This window comes from Sturnira hondurensis, unplaced genomic scaffold (genome assembly GCF_014824575.4).
Source record: "Sturnira hondurensis isolate 20B ecotype Veracruz unplaced genomic scaffold, ASM1482457v3 Scaffold0014432, whole genome shotgun sequence".
In the NCBI taxonomy this organism is placed as follows: Eukaryota; Metazoa; Chordata; class Mammalia; order Chiroptera; family Phyllostomidae; genus Sturnira; species Sturnira hondurensis.
In genome coordinates this window covers 3527045-3545696 of record NW_028087063.1, presented here as the reverse complement: position 1 = coordinate 3545696, position 18652 = coordinate 3527045, and the positions used below count along the sequence as shown (strand labels likewise).

General features: G+C 39.3%; 1 protein-coding gene across 1 annotated transcript in view; it reads left to right on the top strand.

The window, feature by feature from the left end:
• Positions 1-18652, top strand: part of MYH15 (myosin heavy chain 15) — a 138391-nt gene that overhangs the window by 69628 nt on the left and 50111 nt on the right. The window contains exons 25-28 of the mRNA XM_037063352.1: positions 182-327; positions 3156-3246; positions 5487-5876; positions 13423-13549. Coding sequence (XP_036919247.1) covers positions 182-327; positions 3156-3246; positions 5487-5876; positions 13423-13549 — 754 coding nt within the window. The remainder of the gene's footprint in view (positions 1-181; positions 328-3155; positions 3247-5486; positions 5877-13422; positions 13550-18652) is intronic.

Below are 18652 nucleotides of genomic sequence, written 5' to 3'. Positions count from 1 at the left end.
TTGTTATCCTATTCATGGATGCAATATTTATTTAGTAAATATTAAATAGCTGGGCATCATTTACAGAATCTGTGCTTCTATTTTTTTTTATTTTTCCAGAAGGTAAGTAATTAATGAACACATCTAGTGAAGTATAAACTCTACCGATTTGTTTAGCTAAATAATTATCTCCTTTTGTCAGCTTGAGGGTGCCCTTGAGCAGGAGAGAAAAGCGAGGATGAACTGTGAACGGGAAAAGTGCAAACTGGAGAGCGATTTAAAGCTGAACCAGGAGAGAGTGGCGCACCTGGAGAGCAGCCAGCTGCAGCTTGCAGAAAAGCTGAGGAAGTAAGCCACCTTTGTGCCCACACAGAATTCTGGGAGAACTTAGGGTGGAAGGAACAGCTTTCTCATATCATTTATCCTCACAACTCCCCAGCCAGATCTCTCAAAACCTGAAGGGGATGATAACTAGCCTAGGACATGGATATATATATATATATATTGCTACACTTTATTATAAGAGAAGAGTGCATGTATAATCTAGAAGAATATAACTGAAATGGCAGCTGACGAGCAGATGTGAATGAAAGGTCTGAAGTACCTGAGATGTGAATTATTGGAATTTGAGGCTAAAAATCAAAAAATAAAAATGGCTCACTTCTTTTACTTATGATAAGACCAATGGCACAAAAGTAAAAATAAGTCAAAATAAACAACTGACCCTAATGTGAAGTCCTATATATTCTCTGATTACTTAAAAAATACTTATTTGCAAGATATACTCTATTATTCATATAGCTATTCTTTGCTATATTAGCAGTAAACCTTAAAATCTAAAACAAAACTTAACACAATCCAAACTAGTGGAACCTCAGTTCACATGGATGTCCCAAGCAACTCAGGGCTAGAGAATGGCCCTGGTTTCTCAACTCAGTGAAATGGATTCTCTCACCTTTTCCCTTATGTCTTCCTCTGTTTAGCTAGACTTTCTACTAACCGTTAGGGATCTTCAAGTTAATTTGGAATATTCTGAATGAGAGGGAAAACAGTGAGGTCCAAGAGCAAGGTAAGGCCGAGTCAGAGCTGGGAGGGCATTGGTCATCGGGTCCCACAGTTGGAAAGCAGGGCATCAGCAGAGCACCTGTCAGCTTCCCGGCTTCCTGTTTGTGGAAACAAGTGTCTATGGCACAAGCGTGTGTTCAGGTGTGATTCATATTCTACTAAGTTACTAAGCTTGGTAAGTGTTTGGAAAAGAAATGAATAACCTTATGAATGTAATGGGACAGTGGGAAGCAAAATGATGATAGAGATTTCTTAGCCTTTAATTTTGAAGATTGTGTTTAAGCTCAGCAGAGTGAAAATGATACTCCACGTCCGTATAGGTCAGAGAGCTCTGGCATTTTAGAAACCCACATTTATGGGAAGTTATAACATCATGGTGAAACCTTTTCTATAAAAGAAACTATATGTGGAAGTTTAGTGTATGATAAAGATGGCATTTCAAGATATTGATGACTACATTTCAAAATAAGATAGACTACTTAATAAATGGTGCTGAGATTATTAGCTATTCATTTTCTGAGGTACAAGTTAATTTCTTACCTCACATTATTCACACCCACAAAATACAGTTACATTTAAGAATTAAATGTAAAAATAAAGCTATAAAGCCATTAGGAAGTGTAGCATTATTCACATGAGCAAAGCAAGATATGGAACCAATCTAAATGCTCATTGATGGCTGAATGCATGAAGAAAGTGTTGTGTACACACATAATGAAATATTGCCCAGCCTTTAAAGTGAAGAAAATCTTCCCATGTCCTATACCATGGACAAATCTGAAGGATAGTGTGCTAAGTGGAGCAAGCTAGTCGCAGAAGGACAGATAGCACATGATTCCACTTACATGAAGCATCTACAACAGTCAAACTCATCAACACAGGGAGGGGGATGGTGGTTGCCAGGGGCAGGAGAGGGGAAGTGCAGCCGCTGTTCAGTGGGTGCAAAGTTTCGGCTACGGGAGATGATTCGGGTCTAGAGGGCAGCCATCTGACACTGTGCCTACAGTTACCAATGCTGTGCACGCAAGTATCTGTTAAGAGGGTAGAGCTCATGTTAAATAAAGACAACAAAAGCCCTTAAAAAGCAATATATAGGTGGTAAGTCTTAGGAAATTGGTCAAATCTTCTTGACTAAGTCACAAAAGGACATAAAAAGGAATATCTAGATACATTTCACTGTGTCATACTTCTAAACACTTATGTGACAAAAGCCAACAAAAATACAATTGGGACAAATCGTAAGTGGGAGAAATATTTCCAACGGATATCAAAAATAAACTTTGAGAGTATTAAAAGAAGTCTACAATTTAATGATTACATGAACAACCTAATAGAAAAATGGGTAAAGGATACAGTAAGCAGTTCATTTGGTTTATTGCCCATTTTTCAGCCCTTGCAGTTGACAAATGCTGTCATGACTAATAAACATTTAAAACAAGGACATTTCAAATAAAACAATGGCATACTAATCTAGTCCCTCAGATTAGAAGCATAAATGTAGAGAAATAATCATCTCACACTGCCGTTAGAGGTCGGGGCTGTATGTTTTTAAGCACACGTCCGTACTGACCCCGCACTCTTGTTCAGGATGCATGCTGTGGAAACACTCAGTTGTGCACAACAGGCATGTGTATGAAGTGTTACCTGTAAAAGCAAAATCCATATTAGGAAAACCTAAGTGCTTATTCATAGGGAAAGGGATAAATAAAACCACCAAATTTCTAAATCATGGGCTAGTATTTCACAGTTAACTTTTAAATGAAGCAATCTATGTGTGAGCCAAAATGAAAAAATCTCCAAAGTACTATTGGGTGAAAAGGAAGTTATAGAACTATAAATACAAACATATACAATATTAAACCCATCTCAGTAAAAAGAAAGATTTCTGCTAATATATAAACACAAACATATGTTAATACTTAAAAAAATGTTTGGGTAGGTTCACACCAAAGATTCGATGTGTAATAGCCAAAAAAATACATCAGATGTAGATGTAATAGTTGAATTTTTACAATGAGAACGATGAATTCATGTGTTGTTGTAATTCTAAAAATACTTAAATAAAACATCATTATGCTGAAGAATTTCATTTGGTACGTTTTTCCAAGCAGGAAAGAATTAGAAATGAGTCAGATGAGTTCAAAAGTGGAGAATGAGAAAGGCCTGGTGGCCCAGCTGCGGAAGGTCGTTACGGAGCTTCAGGTAATCAATCACTTACCAATCACCGGTGAGGACTTGTATTTAGGTGAACGGCGACGACTGGTGGGCGCTTCAGTCACAAATGCTCTGCCGGGGTGTCCATACCGACAGCCAGCTGCAGACAGAGGCAGGAAAGAGCAGTAGTTCAAAAGTAAATGAGGGCATTCCACCGATATGTGGATCCAGGCAAAATTACTTTTTTAAGCTTAAATTCTCTTATGAGAATAATAAAAACAAATCGCTAATTTGTTAAATGCTTGTCATGAGCCGGGCATCGTGCTAAAATTCTGGACATATATGTTTTACTTGTTAATCATCCTGCCAACCTTTGAGCTAATATTATTAAATGCAATGGTATATATGCCCTTGGTAAGCACTGTGCCTGACCCACGGTGAGCATTCAGTGTTATCGATTTAATTTTTATGATGGTTGTTCCTTGTGATTAGAAGTCAAGTGTGCTGCACATGTGTTTTGTAGCCACATATAACCTCAAAACATTTGATAATGGACAGCTATTTATAAGTTTTAGACCATGTGATTGTTTTATACCATATGACCATGTTGTAAAATAATATATGGGTACTTATAAACCCTTACTTATGCATACAGATGGATGTTTTTCCTTTGGAGCTAAATATTTATGTCAAAATAATTACTCAAAATAATTTTAGAACCCCTTTCTAATAACTTCTTCTGAGATATTTTGAGCCACATTAAAAAAAAATCTCACTGCTACATGGACATGCTTTCAGACACAACATTACATCTTCAAGTACTTATCTATCATTTTCACCAGGCTTGTGTTCAAATGATACTTAACTTTACCCAAAATAAAAAAATTTACATTTATTCAAAAGACAAATTTTCCTACCTTGATGATTTTTAAAAATGCTCTGAAGATTATTTCTTTTCTTTTTAAATTTATCTTTAGAGGGGAAGGGAATGAGAGAGGGAGAGAATATCAATGTATGGTTGCCTCTCGTGGGTCCCCTGCTGGGAACTGGCCTGCAACCCAGCCATGTGCCCTGACTGGGAATCGAACCATGATCCTCTGGTTCACAGGCCCATGCTCAATCCACTGAGCTACACCAGCCAGGGCTGAAGATTATTTCTGAAGAAATACTTTGGAAATGTTTCATCTGATGGCAGCATTGTTTGCAGTAAAGGTGTTAGATCCCAAGATGACCAGTTAGAAGGAGATCATGTTTACTTGGATGTGAAATCATACATTTTTTTAGCACCTACTCTGTTGTGACTTACCCACAGATCTGATAGCCTATGTATTTGGTATGATCTATAAGTTGGCTTTCTTTAAGCTATGGTACTCTTATTTAATGGAAAGGAAAACATTCTAAAATAGATTTAACTTTCAGTCTACCTTCGCCTATGCCTAATTATTTAAGGTGATGTTAATGAACCTCAATGGCTTCAATATACTGTAATACAATGGTGTCATCAAGATATGTAGAACTATTTGCCCCCACACTGAAAGAATTTGGGACTCTCAGCATTCTTACCATACTTTTCTTTGTGTAATAACTCTGCCTCTAATGGTATCAGATTATTGCTCTTTAGTAGTCCCCCCTCCTCTATCAATGCCACTTTGTTAGATCTCCTGCTATTTAAAATGGTCTGCAGATTAGGAAGCCAAATAACCAACTTTGCCAAAATTGTGTATGAAATTAAGCTGATATTGTTTATGAGTAAGTTGCTCAAATTCAGAGATATTCACTATATTGATCAATTTGCCTGAGTTTCCAGTGTTTGAGACTTTCAGGTAAATGAATGCCAGAGTGAGGTATTACTCTGGAATGAGTGAGGTGTTATGTATAAAATTTATCCTAATTTTTTATAAGCCACCTTTAAAATTATTTTTTATTGTTATGTGAGGGTGTTCTTTATTCCTTTGGAAAGTGCTCTTTACTAAGATTTCCTCTTCATGTATCTCACTTAATGGAGTTGCTCATCACCAAGGTCTTGGAGATACGGAGGAAAAGCCAACTTATATCCTGTTATTGCTACTGATTTGGAGCAAGTCAGTTAGTTTCTGGGTATGCCATCTTCTCTAACTACTAAATGGGGACCAAAAGTGTTATGTTACTTTCCTTAGCTGTGAGAAATTAAAATATATATGCCAAAATTTAAAAATATGTGTATATATTTACACATCCACCAGTAAAGCTCTTAAATATAAACTATACCCCAAGGTCTTAGTTCAGGTCAAAATTATGTATTGCTACAGCCTCAAATACAGCATTTGAAAGAGGAACTGGAAACTGAAAGGACCACTCGAGCCAAGGTGGAAAGGGAGAGAGCTGACCTCGCCCAAGAACTGGAAGACTTGAATGAGAGGCTGCGGGAGGCAGGAGGGGCCACTTTGGCTCAGCTGGAGAAAACTAAGAAACAAGAAGCAAAATTACACAAGCTTCACCGAGACCTGGAAGAGGCCACACTGCACTTTGAGGCCACATCTGCCTCTTTGAAGAAGAGACATGCATACAGCCTGGCTGAACTCAAGGGCCAGGCAGAAAATCTACAACAGGTCAAACAGAAATTGGAAAAGGACAACAGTGACTTGCAGCTACAAGTGGATGACCATCTCATCCATGTTGAGCAGATGACCCAAACTAAGGTAATAAATATTCCCAAGCCCTCCTTGGGGAATTTGAACATAGAATAGCTAAAAGGTAAAAATTAATCCACTTGGTGACTTGAGGTATTTGCTAATGGAAGCAATAATTCTTCAGATTGACTAGATCAGATCTAACCTCAGGGGTCATTCTCAATCAAGGTTCACACGGCCATCACCTGAATGTAGCCTTGCAATGACTTCTGGTTTTATTGGAATTTAGTCCATGTTCCTCGTGGCTCTTTCTTGTGATGATACCATAAGTTAGTCGGCTGGAAAAGTGAAACCAGTAGCTATTTGAGCAGTGCATCTCTCCTTTCTTTTTTAATCTTTACCCAAGGATATGTTTACTGATTTTAGAGAGGGTTGGAGAGGGAGAGATAGACATTGGTATGAAAGAGAAACATCAATCAGTTGCCTCCTGTACGTAAGCTGACTGGAGATTGAACCCACAACCTAGGTATATGCCCTGACCAGGAATCAAAGCCACAACCCTTCGGTGCACGGTATGATGCTCCATCCAACTGAGCCACTGGCCCAGGGCAGGAGTGTGACTTTCTTGAAGAATGGCTTTGTGTTGGGAGAACCCTTTAAGGATGACCCAGATACTTCTTGATCCTGTCTGAATGAACGTGGACGCAAACGGCTTTGCCAAGAGAAAAAAACTTTTTCTCTCTCATGTCCTCTGGCATCTCTTTAACTGGCCAGGACTGAAAGAAAGTTTTATGACTGCTTTTTTCTTCACTGAACCTGCTAATGTATACATTGCAAGCTCTCATCTCAAATGTCTAGCATCAGATCACAGGTAACGACCACTCTACCTTCTGGCAGTTGGGAGGAGACTTGTTTTAGGTCAAACAGAGGAAGTTTTCCTTGTGAGAAAAATTTGTAAAGGCACTGGGAAAGAGGCAAACCAACAGTGAAGCTTGATCTTCATGGACCGTGGGCAGAAAAATGTACAATAGAATTTCTTTAGAAATATTGAGTGGCTCCTAACATGTTTAGCATTAATTCCCTTCAAAGACCACATTCAGGAAAAAGAAGCTCAATGACCCTGACTCCCACTGCCCACCTTTGCTCTTTCTCTTCATTGCTCCTGCCACTCCACCCCCAATTACCTTGCAATATAAATCTACTGGGGATGGGCCCTCTCTCTCGCTGTCTCTTGTGTGCTCTGTATTTCATTCTGTCTCTCACTCAGCAATGGGAGCATGCTCTCTCCATGCCGTGTAGGCCTCATTTGCCTTCCCCAGATCAAGTGAGGTCCTAGAGGACCTTATTCTCTCCGTACTCGCCTGTGTCTCTTGTTTGCCCTCAGGGACACTCTGCTTCTACACAGTTCCAGAGGAAGTCACGCAATCATGAAACTGTTGATAGGTTCACCGTAAATCCATATTAATTAGGCATGAATTTTATACTTTCCAAATTCCTTTAGAATCTCATTGCTTCTCAGTTCTTATTCTTAAACTTTGTTTTATTTTTAAAACAAAATCCTTCCTCAGATTCCAATCCTGCCTTTTTGAATCTTTTTTCTTGATAAGTAAGACCCTAACTGATAAGATGAAGACTATTTAGTAAAACTTCTCTTTTCCCCTTACATTATATTTTTCTTTTCACTCATCCACTTCTTTTCTTCTTGTCCCAAAGAATAAAATATTCTTTGACATAATTATTATTCACTTATTCTTTAAAAACTGAAATAAAAAAGACTTTTCTTTAGGTACTAATGATTGAATTTTGAGAAGAAAGCAAAGGCTGTCTATATCTGCCTTAATGTCTCTCCTTGACTAAAGAATAGTATTCTATTTACCTATTGCTGTATAACAAATCATTCCTGAACCTTGTAGCTTAAAACAACAATTTACTATCACCTTTCCTGGTTCTGATGATTGATATAGGCTTAGCTTAGATAGGGGTTGAGACTATAGTTATCTGACTTTTTGTTCCCTTGGGCATCGGGCTCCTGGGCTAGGATAGCTAGAACAGCTGGGGCTGAGTCTCTTTCCATACGCCCTCACCACAGGGCAAGCCTGGGCCTCCTCACAGCAGAGCAGCCACAGAGGATATGGACTTCTCTCATGGCAACTCAAGGCACTGAGACCAAGTATGTATTCCAAGAGACCAGGGCAGAAGCTGCAAAGATTCTTCTAAGGTAAACTTACAGTGCAGTGACTCTTTGTGACTCCCATTAGTTACACATCACAGAGCCAGAGGCCTACACAAGGGTATGACTGCCAGAGGGTATGGCTCACTGGGGGGCCCACTTTGGAGACTAGCTTCCTCAGGCAGGAATATACCTCCCTACCTCTTCACTCCTTTAACGCCAGCAATGTCTTTTATTTCCTCAACTGTTTTTTATCGTCTTTTTTGAGATTGGGGAAGGGAAGGAAAGATAGAGGAGCATCAGTGTGAGAGAGGAACATTGATCAGTTCCCTCTTGTACGTTCCCCAAACCTGCAACCTAAGCATCATATATCCTGACTGGGAATCAAACCCGCGAATTTTGGGCTTACAGGACAATACTCCAACCAAGTGAGCCACACCAGCCAAGACTCTACTTTTCTTAAAAGCCTTCTCTTAAATTGTTCCTTCAAAGATGAGTAGAGATTTCTTTTTCTCATACCAGCATTTCTAAAACCAAACTTATCATCTTCTCCTGCAGCTGGTGTGTCCCGGACATTTCTGCCCATCATCCAGGGCTCTAAGCCTGTGCTTGATCCCTTGTTTGCTCTCCTTTTCTTTGCTTTCCAGTCAATTCTTGCAGCAGGTCCATTCTTCGCAGGTTTATAGCTTTCCAGTCCACTCCCATGAACATGTAGCACTTTCATTACCTTTCAACTGGACTATTGTGGTGGTTTCCTAAATTACCTTTTTTGCTTCTGGTCTTCTTTTTTCTAATTCATTCTATAAAGTATCCATATTAATATTCCTAGACTTGGCTTTACTGAATCATGTCTCTACCTAAAAGTGATCTGAGAACTCTTGCCATTTCCAAACTAACCTGCTCCCTGGAATGATCCATTTCAACTTCCCACATTAAGATTTGTCTGTTTCTGAATTCTTCTAGCACTTTTAGGGCCCTTCTTGTATTGCTGCATTATAGCCTTTTAACGTTGCTTAAATAGAAAGTATATCCAAGATAGAAGCTAGGCCTTATTTTATTCGTGTTTACTGCATGCTTTGCATAATCTGTGCACTCAATTTCTAGCATTCACTTTTACACATGTGAAAATTACACAGAATTTTGGGCATTCTTTGGCTCATAGGTTCAGTAATTTGTCCAAGGTCACACAGTTATATGTCATACATGGGCCTCAACTCTGAATCCCATGTGTGTCTGTGGGTCACCACATCCTGCTGTGGCCTTAAACATTTGTTGGTTGGATAAATGCATTCTATTCACTTTCACAGGCATATACATTATGCTGAACTTTTTCTTGAATTGTTTACTTCATCTTTCCTGAATTGTAATGCCAGAAATGCTAATACTCAATGGTACATTGGAAATGGAAGCATTTTCAAAAGCATATTATGTTCACAGAGAGGCCCAGGGAAATTTAGAAGTTATGAGCAATCTCACAATTACTTTGATTATTTTGAATTTGTATTGGTTCCTGCATTTCTGGGAGGCAGCATTTTTATGCATTTTAAGAACCAGCTATAAGATGAATGTGCATTTTTCCATTAACTTCTTCTCTCCTTGTCAAACTTAAGTGTCTATCCTTATGCTTAAATGTGAAGTTCCTTTGAAGGTACAACACCAGTCTCACTACCTTTGAAGGTCCTGTGTATTAAAATACTTTGAAAATTAAAAATGCTGCAATAATGTTTAGCAGTGTCCATGGATGTCTTCCACTGAAACTATGCCTGAGGCCAGTGCCTTTTCTGTCTGCCCAGGTGGCTGCCTTCTCTGCAGACTTGCACAGCCCAGCTGGGCTCTACCACACAGGTGTCTCCTGAAAACTGGGGATACTCTGGCTCCTTTGCTTGCAATTTCCACACATCATTGACTAAGTTGTCTTACACAGATTTCTGTTCTTTCACCCCCAGCAAACAGCTGCCTGGCATAGCATATTTAGGACCATAAACAGAAGTGCCATGTCTCATACATGGATGTGTCCCTCCTGGCCCAGGATGGGACATTTATTAATAATGGGTCATTTATTACTGGAGACAATAGAAAACAAACATGACTAACAGTCATCATATTTTTATCTAGCTTCCTCTGGGACTTTGGATTCATGACAATTGAGACAAATAGGACATCAGCGTCCTTTGTTTTTACTAACTCATGCAACAAATAAAATCTAGTGTTACCTGCACAGGCAGTTATCATTTCAAATCCTAATTATAACCTTTACTAGCTGTGTGATTTGGGCAAGGTATTTAGCCTCTCTAACCCTTTTTTCTCATTTATAAAAGAGAGTCAATCTGAACTCTTGAGGAATATCATGAGGAAAAAACAATGAGTGTGCTAATTTTCATAAATAAGAAAGACATTCAACATGCCATATTTGAAACATATTCGACATACCCAGACCATCTACACACTGTTACATTTATCACTAGTATAGTTTTCATTCAGTAGCATTGGAGGGTCTGGGTAATCAAATGTGCCTGGCCTTTAACATCAGTGCTCTGACTGATATGATGCTGGTGGCATCGTATGACAAGCTGTCATAGAATATCTGCCAGGTGTGGTTTCACAACTACCACCAAGCCTGGGTGTGCTGTGGCACATCTGTGAGCTAACACTACATCACTTTCCTCGTTAGCTTCCAAATGGGCATACGCCTGAGTTGGGTCTTCACTTGTTTGCTAACCTGTGGATAATATCCTGACCAAGTTAAAAAATAAACTGGGGGTTAGGGTTTATAAGGAGAGCTTGACTTTGACCTCTAAGTAAACTCTAGTAGGTATGATTGGCCAAACACTCGCTAAAGTCTGCAATAATTTGAGTGTCTCCGGCATTTATAAAGTGTCTAGTTTGTGTCAAGCAGTACATCTGGTCTTGGAGGTACAAGGAGATATAATCAAGTGGTCTTTCAGAGGAAGTTTAGAATAGTCAGGAGTAGGAGCTCAAACAGAACAGCATTCAACACAGTGTAGACTCCAGCTGGAGAGCTCCAGGACATTTACTGATTCAGAGTGTCCCTGAGGACCAAACCTGACATCATCTTTTAAGTGTTCCTGGCCCTTGGCCATTGCTATGTCATAAAAATTAGGTTAACATTGAGACTATTAGATTTACTGCCAGATTCACCATTTTCTGAAATGCCTTTGGTGTGATGTCTTCTTACTCTGCCATGTCCACAGCACTCTTTCTTTGTAGAGACAAAAGTCCATGGGGTGGGTGTATGGATTGGTATTTAATACATGTAAAGACCAAAACACAGAAACAGCTATGTAAAATTGATGGAACTATGGATCTGTAGGACCACCAATGTCATTCTACCAGGTTTGACCATAAGAATGATAAGAATACAAATTAAAGCTAGGTAAGGAGCATAACACCACCTTACATTTGGCAGCTCTTGTCCTTAAGAATATTGGGTTTCAAAGTCACTAGCGCTACTTTCCAGAGCATAGCAAAAGCCAGTGTTAGACTGGTTACCGAGACCAGGTAGAATTGCAAAGGTGGAAGGACATATCTCTTTTTCCAAGCATGAAAAACCAGTTCTGAGAAGTTGCAGTTTGGAATTGAAGTATAAACCCAATAGAGTTATCCTGCGCCTACAGCCTTCATGATCAGGAGGGCGCAGATGCTTTGACCATTCGAATTTCCATTATTAAGAAATCGCCACTTCCGTCTATCTATTTGCTCCCATCCTGCCTGGTCACCCTCTGGCTGTCCTTCCTTTTCCCTCCATTCCCTCTCCCCTCGGCCCCCGAATCTCCTACACCTACCCCCTTGCTTTCTGAGCTTTCAGTATGTGCTTGGAACTATTCTAGGTACTGGAGGTATATCTGTGATCAAATAGAACCTTCTGATGGTACTTAAATTCTAGTGGGAGAGAAAGATTGTTAAATATATATTGGGTTGGCCAAAAAGTCCATTATGTTTTTTCTGTATGATGGTTCTAGTAGCACTTACCAAATTTTGCCATGTATAATGCACACCCATGTTTTGGGCCTAAAGTTTCAGGAAGAAAATCTTTTTTAAAAAATTGTAATACCATTTTTAATTTATATTTTGATGCTTGTTTTTCCTATTATTATATTCTACATACAGATATTATTGCTTTCTAGAGCTACACTTCTAATGTATAAGTATAAATAAAAGAATTTAAAACAGTCATATAGATATGGAATTAGTACTACTGATGTACAATGCACATCCTTATTTTTCCCTCAAAAAATTTGGGCAAAAAAAGTACACATTACATGTGGCAAAATACAGTAGTTGTCTTTAACTTCATCTGAAACAATTTGGTTAGATTGTATTGTGAGAGTTGTCATATCAGCATGCATTTAAAAAACATCAAAATTGGTGAGTTTTTGTGTGGCCATTTTAGTATTGAAAATGGAAGGAAAATACATTATATTTTTGACGTATTTATGCTTTATTATTTCAAGAAAGGTAAAAACACAACTGAAATGCAAAAAAAGATTTGTGCGGTATATGGAGGAGGTGCTGTGACTGACTGAACATCAGTGGCTTGCAGAGTTACTTGGTACTATTCACATTTTTACCAAACAATTCTTTGCTGTGGGCTGTCTTATGCATTGGAAGATATTTAGCAGCACCCCTGGCTTTCACCCACTAGGAACCAATAGCAGGAGGTAGCCGATATACTCAAAATATCCAAATCAATAAAATTATTCATGAAATGAAAAAAAATGTGTCTTATTTTATGGAAAAAATATAACAGACTTTTGGCCAACCCAGTAATATAATTTTGAGAAATGATCCTGTACTTCATCAGTATTTGGTATATTTCCTTCCAGAAGAACTAAGAATTCTGGAGGGGGTCTGATACCCAGAGAGTTGAGTTTATCTATTGAGACCTATAGTCTGAGAAGTTTGGGCTTCTTAGAAGCCCAGACCCTGAGTTTATTGTGCTTGCTTAAATTAGATGTGGCTTCTCAATGCTAGTTGTGGTTTTCAGGGCAGAAAAGAGCACAAGGGTCCCAGGAACCTCCCCTCCCTTTCCTTCCCCCCTCCCCCCTTTTCTTCCCCTCCCTCCCCTCCCTTTCCTTCCCCTTTCTCCCCTCCCTCCCCTTTCTTCTTCTTCTTTCTCCCCACTTTCAGTGCAGCTAATTCAGCATGGATTCTTTTTTTTTTACATCCTCACCTGAGGGTATGTTTATTAATTTTAGAGAGAGAAGAAAGCAGAGAGAAAGAGAAACATTGTGAGAGAGAAACATTGATCTGTTGCCTCCCATATACACCCTGATAGAGGGTCAAACACAGAATTTAGGTATATGCCCTGTGGGGACTGAGTTCTCAACCTTTTAAATGTACAGGATGGTGTTCCAGCTGATCCACTTGGCCAGGGTCAGCAAGGGATTACATGAGCATGTCCAACCCTTTTTTCTCAACTTCTAGGCTAATGCTGAGAAGCTCTGTAGTCTGTATAAAGAGCGCTTGAATGAAGCAAATGTAAAACTAGAGGAAGTGACTCAATTGGCAAATGCCCTGACAGCACAGAAGACAAAGCTACAAAGTGAGAACAGTAAGTAAACATACTGCTTCACTGTGACTGAACCTAAATCACAGCATACTGAAGTGGGGGGCAGTGGAGACAGTTGAGATGATGAGCCAACTACTGAGCCTTGAGTGGGCATTTGAAGATTCTAGGGGAAGAATGAGGCTTCTTATGCAGTCCTGCCTGCAGACATGCCCTTGTCTGGGAAGGGATACCTCTGAGCCGCTTTGGGAGGCCCTGCCTAGCTCTCTTCCATGGAAGGGAAAAGCAATGAGCAGTTGGCTGAAGTACGTAAGTTCAAAAGATGGTAGTCGCTGACCACCTACAAGACATGTTTTATAAGGTCTACTTCATTAAAATAGTCACTTTTTCTCATTTTTAACAATGAATCCACACTTTTTTTTCCACACTCACTAAAAGCCATAGTCTGTACAATGGACCACAAGGGCCACAACTGGGCCCCTGATTATCTCGCTGACATCTGCTGCTACTTTTCCTTCTCTCATTTGGCCTTGACCACCTTGACCTCTTTGCTTTTGCTTTGAATGCACCAAGCACATTCCCACCCAGAATCTTGCCCTAGCTATTCCTTCTGTCTGAAATCCCCTATTCTTTCAGTGAGACTTGAAAATGAGAGGTAGTCAGACACCTGGGGGAAGTTAGGATAGGCCTTATTGGGAAGGTGACATGTGAGCACACTTAACCTGCTTTTTCCATGTGCTTCTTTTTTCATAGTATTTCATACCTTAAAACAAACTACACACTTGGCATAATAATAAATATGATTATTTGACTGTCTCCATCTGCCACACTGTAAGCTTTGTGAGGGAAGGTGGGTGTCTATTTTGTTCACTGATATGTGTCAATTATCTAGAGTAATGCCAGCTCCTTTTTTCTGCCCCACAAATGTTTAATAAATTAAAAATAGAAAAAATGTCCCACGGTTTACTATCAACCAATACTGAGAGTCGTGTGTGTCCATTTTTGCATTTAATCTAACCTTTTACATGGGTCAAATGTTGGTGTAAGAAATGTCCAAACCTACAGCGAATTTCATAAGTTTATATGACCAAAATACTAACAATTTCCAGGAAGCAACATCTCAACAGATTGAGAAAATGCTCTGGAGAAAGGCAGTTTTACAGCTCATTTTATACATTAGAATAAAAGGAGGAGATGTGAGGAAGGTTACATGGGATCCATTGGCTATAGATTAAGAGGGCAGGAGAAAGCAAAGTGAGGGTTGGAGAAAAAGCCTAATAGACACATGCTTCTTTTACGTTGGTGGGTATGCCAATTAACATTTACAGCAGGCAGAGATGGCATGCGGGCAACCCGATAACAACGAGGAGTTCTGTGGTCTGGCACTTTAGTGGTTGTGCCTTGAAGGGTCAGGGAAAGGCAATTACTCTGACATTTCAAAGGTATGTTCTCTTAGGTGCAAAAAGACAATGCACGGGCTCACTTAAGGTAAATAGTGACCTTTGTCAAGGAAGCTATAGANATCTGCTGCTACTTTTCCTTCTCTCATTTGGCCTTGACCACCTTGACCTCTTTGCTTTTGCTTTGAATGCACCAAGCACATTCCCACCCAGAATCTTGCCCTAGCTATTCCTTCTGTCTGAAATCCCCTATTCTTTCAGTGAGACTTGAAAATGAGAGGTAGTCAGACACCTGGGGGAAGTTAGGATAGGCCTTATTGGGAAGGTGACATGTGAGCACACTTAACCTGCTTTTTCCATGTGCTTCTTTTTTCATAGTATTTCATACCTTAAAACAAACTACACACTTGGCATAATAATAAATATGATTATTTGACTGTCTCCATCTGCCACACTGTAAGCTTTGTGAGGGAAGGTGGGTGTCTATTTTGTTCACTGATATGTGTCAATTATCTAGAGTAATGCCAGCTCCTTTTTTCTGCCCCACAAATGTTTAATAAATTAAAAATAGAAAAAATGTCCCACGGTTTACTATCAACCAATACTGAGAGTCGTGTGTGTCCATTTTTGCATTTAATCTAACCTTTTACATGGGTCAAATGTTGGTGTAAGAAATGTCCAAACCTACAGCGAATTTCATAAGTTTATATGACCAAAATACTAACAATTTCCAGGAAGCAACATCTCAACTGATTGAGAAAATGCTCTGGAGAAAGGCAGTTTTACAGCTCATTTTATACATTAGAATAAAAGGAGGAGATGTGAGGAAGGTTATATGGGATCCATTGGCTATAGATTAAGAGGGCAGGAGAAAGCAAAGTGAGGGTTGGAGAAAAAGCCTAATAGACACATGCTTCTTTTACGTTGGTGGGTATGCTAATTAACATTTACAGCAGGCAGAGACGGCATGCGGGCAACCCGATAACAACGAGGAATTCTGTGGTCTGGCACTTTAGTGGTTGTGCCTTGAAGGGTCAGGGAAAGGCAATTACTCTGACATTTCAAAGGTATGTTATCTTAGGTGCAAAAAGACAATGCACGGGCTCACTTAAGGTAAATAGTGACCTTTGTCAAGGAAGCTATAGACCTAGGCCACAGCTACCAGCCAGACTCACTTTTAATTAGAAATTTTCATGTTCAGATCAGCCTATGGGGTTACTGAGTTTGTAGGACCCACCCTGCAAGCCTCCCCTGAGCTTGTCAGGTGTGGTGTGTGGCCCCTTTTTTGTTCACACAATTTAATTGGTTTTTTCTTTCTTAATTTGTCATAAGCTTTTTTTTTGTATCTCAGCCATTTATAATGGCTTTTATTTTTTATATTTTTAGCTTCTGAGATCAGACGAGATCGGGCGCGTTCAGGGTGGTATGGCCGTAGACAAAAGATTTTATTTATTCATATTTAGAGAGGAAGAGGAGGAGAGAAGTATCAATGTATAGTTGCCTCTTGTGAGTCCCCTGCTGGGAACGGGCCTGCAACCCAAGCATGTGCCCTGACTGGGAATCGAACCGCGATCGTGTGGTTCGAAGGCCCGTGCTCAATCCACTGAGCTACGCCAGCCAAGGCTATTTTTTATATTTTTAAAAGAAGAAATAAATATTTATTGATTTGTGGGAGAGAGAAAGAGATATTGATTTGTTGTTGTTCTGCTTATTTATACAGTCATTTGTTGACTCTTGTATGTGCCCTGATCTATGAACTTGCAACCTTGGCATACTGGGATGACATTCTAAGCAACTCAGCTACCTGGTCAGGACTATTACAGTTTCTTTTAATCCATCAAGTAGAGAGACTGTAGTTTACTTAACCTTTCCCTGTAACTTGTTTCTCTGCTATGAACAGCATGTGACTAGAAGTTTGTCTGTAACTGTAATTATTTTAGTAATATATTTCCAGAGATAGAATTTCTAGGCCAATGAAAATAAACAATATGTGCCTGATGCCCAGAGGCACTCACTTTAGAACAAAAATGGAGACCGTTTAGACTGTGTAACATCCTTTGCCAGTGGATACTTCTGATTCTAGATGCTAAATCCAGAGTCAAAACTACGCACCTGGAAATCTAGAGGAGAAAGGTATTTTGGGTTCTAGCAGGGACACTGAATAGGATTCTTCCTATGCTGGCAACAGAGCGTATGGCTCCTGGCCCTGCTACAAAACTCTGAACTTGATCTTCTGTGCCACTTAGAATGTAGTCTCTGGTGTGGACTCCACAGTCCAGAGACAAGGCTGGAGAATCCCTGTGTATCTGGCTCCAAAGGAAGTTTTGTATAAAACTTGTTTTGATAGGCATTGCCTACTTCCCCCTAATTATTGCCATTAATTTTCTACTCACTTTTTGATAAGAAAATTGGCAGGTAAGTGAAGTGAACGTGGGTCTGAGATGCTAATTCTGCTTAGGATGCAGAACCTTTTTCTTCCTTTCATACTCATCTTTACATTTGGCTTTCGTGTGAACTAAATTGGAGGTACTATATACGTCTGTGCAAAACCCCTCTCTCCTTGCTGGGTCTTTGTTCCAGGTTTTTTCTGGTGCTCCTTTGCTACTACCATCAAAGTATTTTTCTCATGCCTGGGGGAGACCAATAGTAAATGTGATCAATGAAGTGATGTTAATGAGTTCTGGGTCTGCAACAGATGTGATATATTAGTCTCAACCCCTCATGGATTGGCATTTCTTCAGAATCCTTTTAAGTATGATGTTTCCACCCGGAGATTCTCAAAGTTCGGTCCACAGACTCCCAGTGATTGTCAAAGCCCTCTCAGGGGGCTTTGAGGTTAATGATTTTCTCCCATTTTGACCCTGAATGCACATCTCCTTAGTGTTCTGTGTGTACAACCAGAAGTATGCATAAAGCATTTCTGGTTCATATTGAAGGGCGGCATGTAGATTGAGTTCTGAGTTGAACTAGCAGTTTTTTCAGAGGGCATCACAGTTCCTTGAAAGAATGATTGACAAATACACTGTGCTAATTCAGACTTAGATACTTAGCAAATACTTCTCAAAAATAAAGTGAGCCTGTCACGTCAAGGAAGTAACTGACAATATTTGTTGCAATACAATTGGAGCTTTGGGGCAAAACTTAGGTTTTGGAAAATGTATGCGTCGTTATGAGCTTCATGTCTTTCAAGTCTTAAAGACTTTCCTGATGACACCAGAGGTGACACTGGAAAATGATTTTTTTATATTATGTAATGAAATATGCCAATTGGAAGGTCTGCATAATTCAGTGAACACAGATTTTTGCAGATCACCATGGCATGATGTTACAGAATAATGTGTGGGCAAAAGAGCAACTAAACATTTAACATGGATCAATGAATTTAGTATACCAGTAAAAAAAAAAAGATTTGGTTTATTTCATACTAAATAAAGTATATTTAGTTTATTTTATGCAACTAACCCCATAAGAAATTTCTGTTTGTTGGATTTTGATGTAATAGCAAATAATGGTCAAAATTATGTGAAAAGACTATGGCTGTACATCCCTCTTTTCTAATTACGTATCTGTGACAGGCTGGATTTTCTTCATATACTGCAACAAAAAGAGTATATTGCAATAGATTGAATTCAGAAGCGGATATGAGATTCCAGCTGTCTTTTATTAAGCCAGAGATTTTTTTTAATGTAAAATAATGTCATTTTTTCTTTTTTTCTGGGGTTGTGGAGAATAGCTTTTCTTCTAAAAA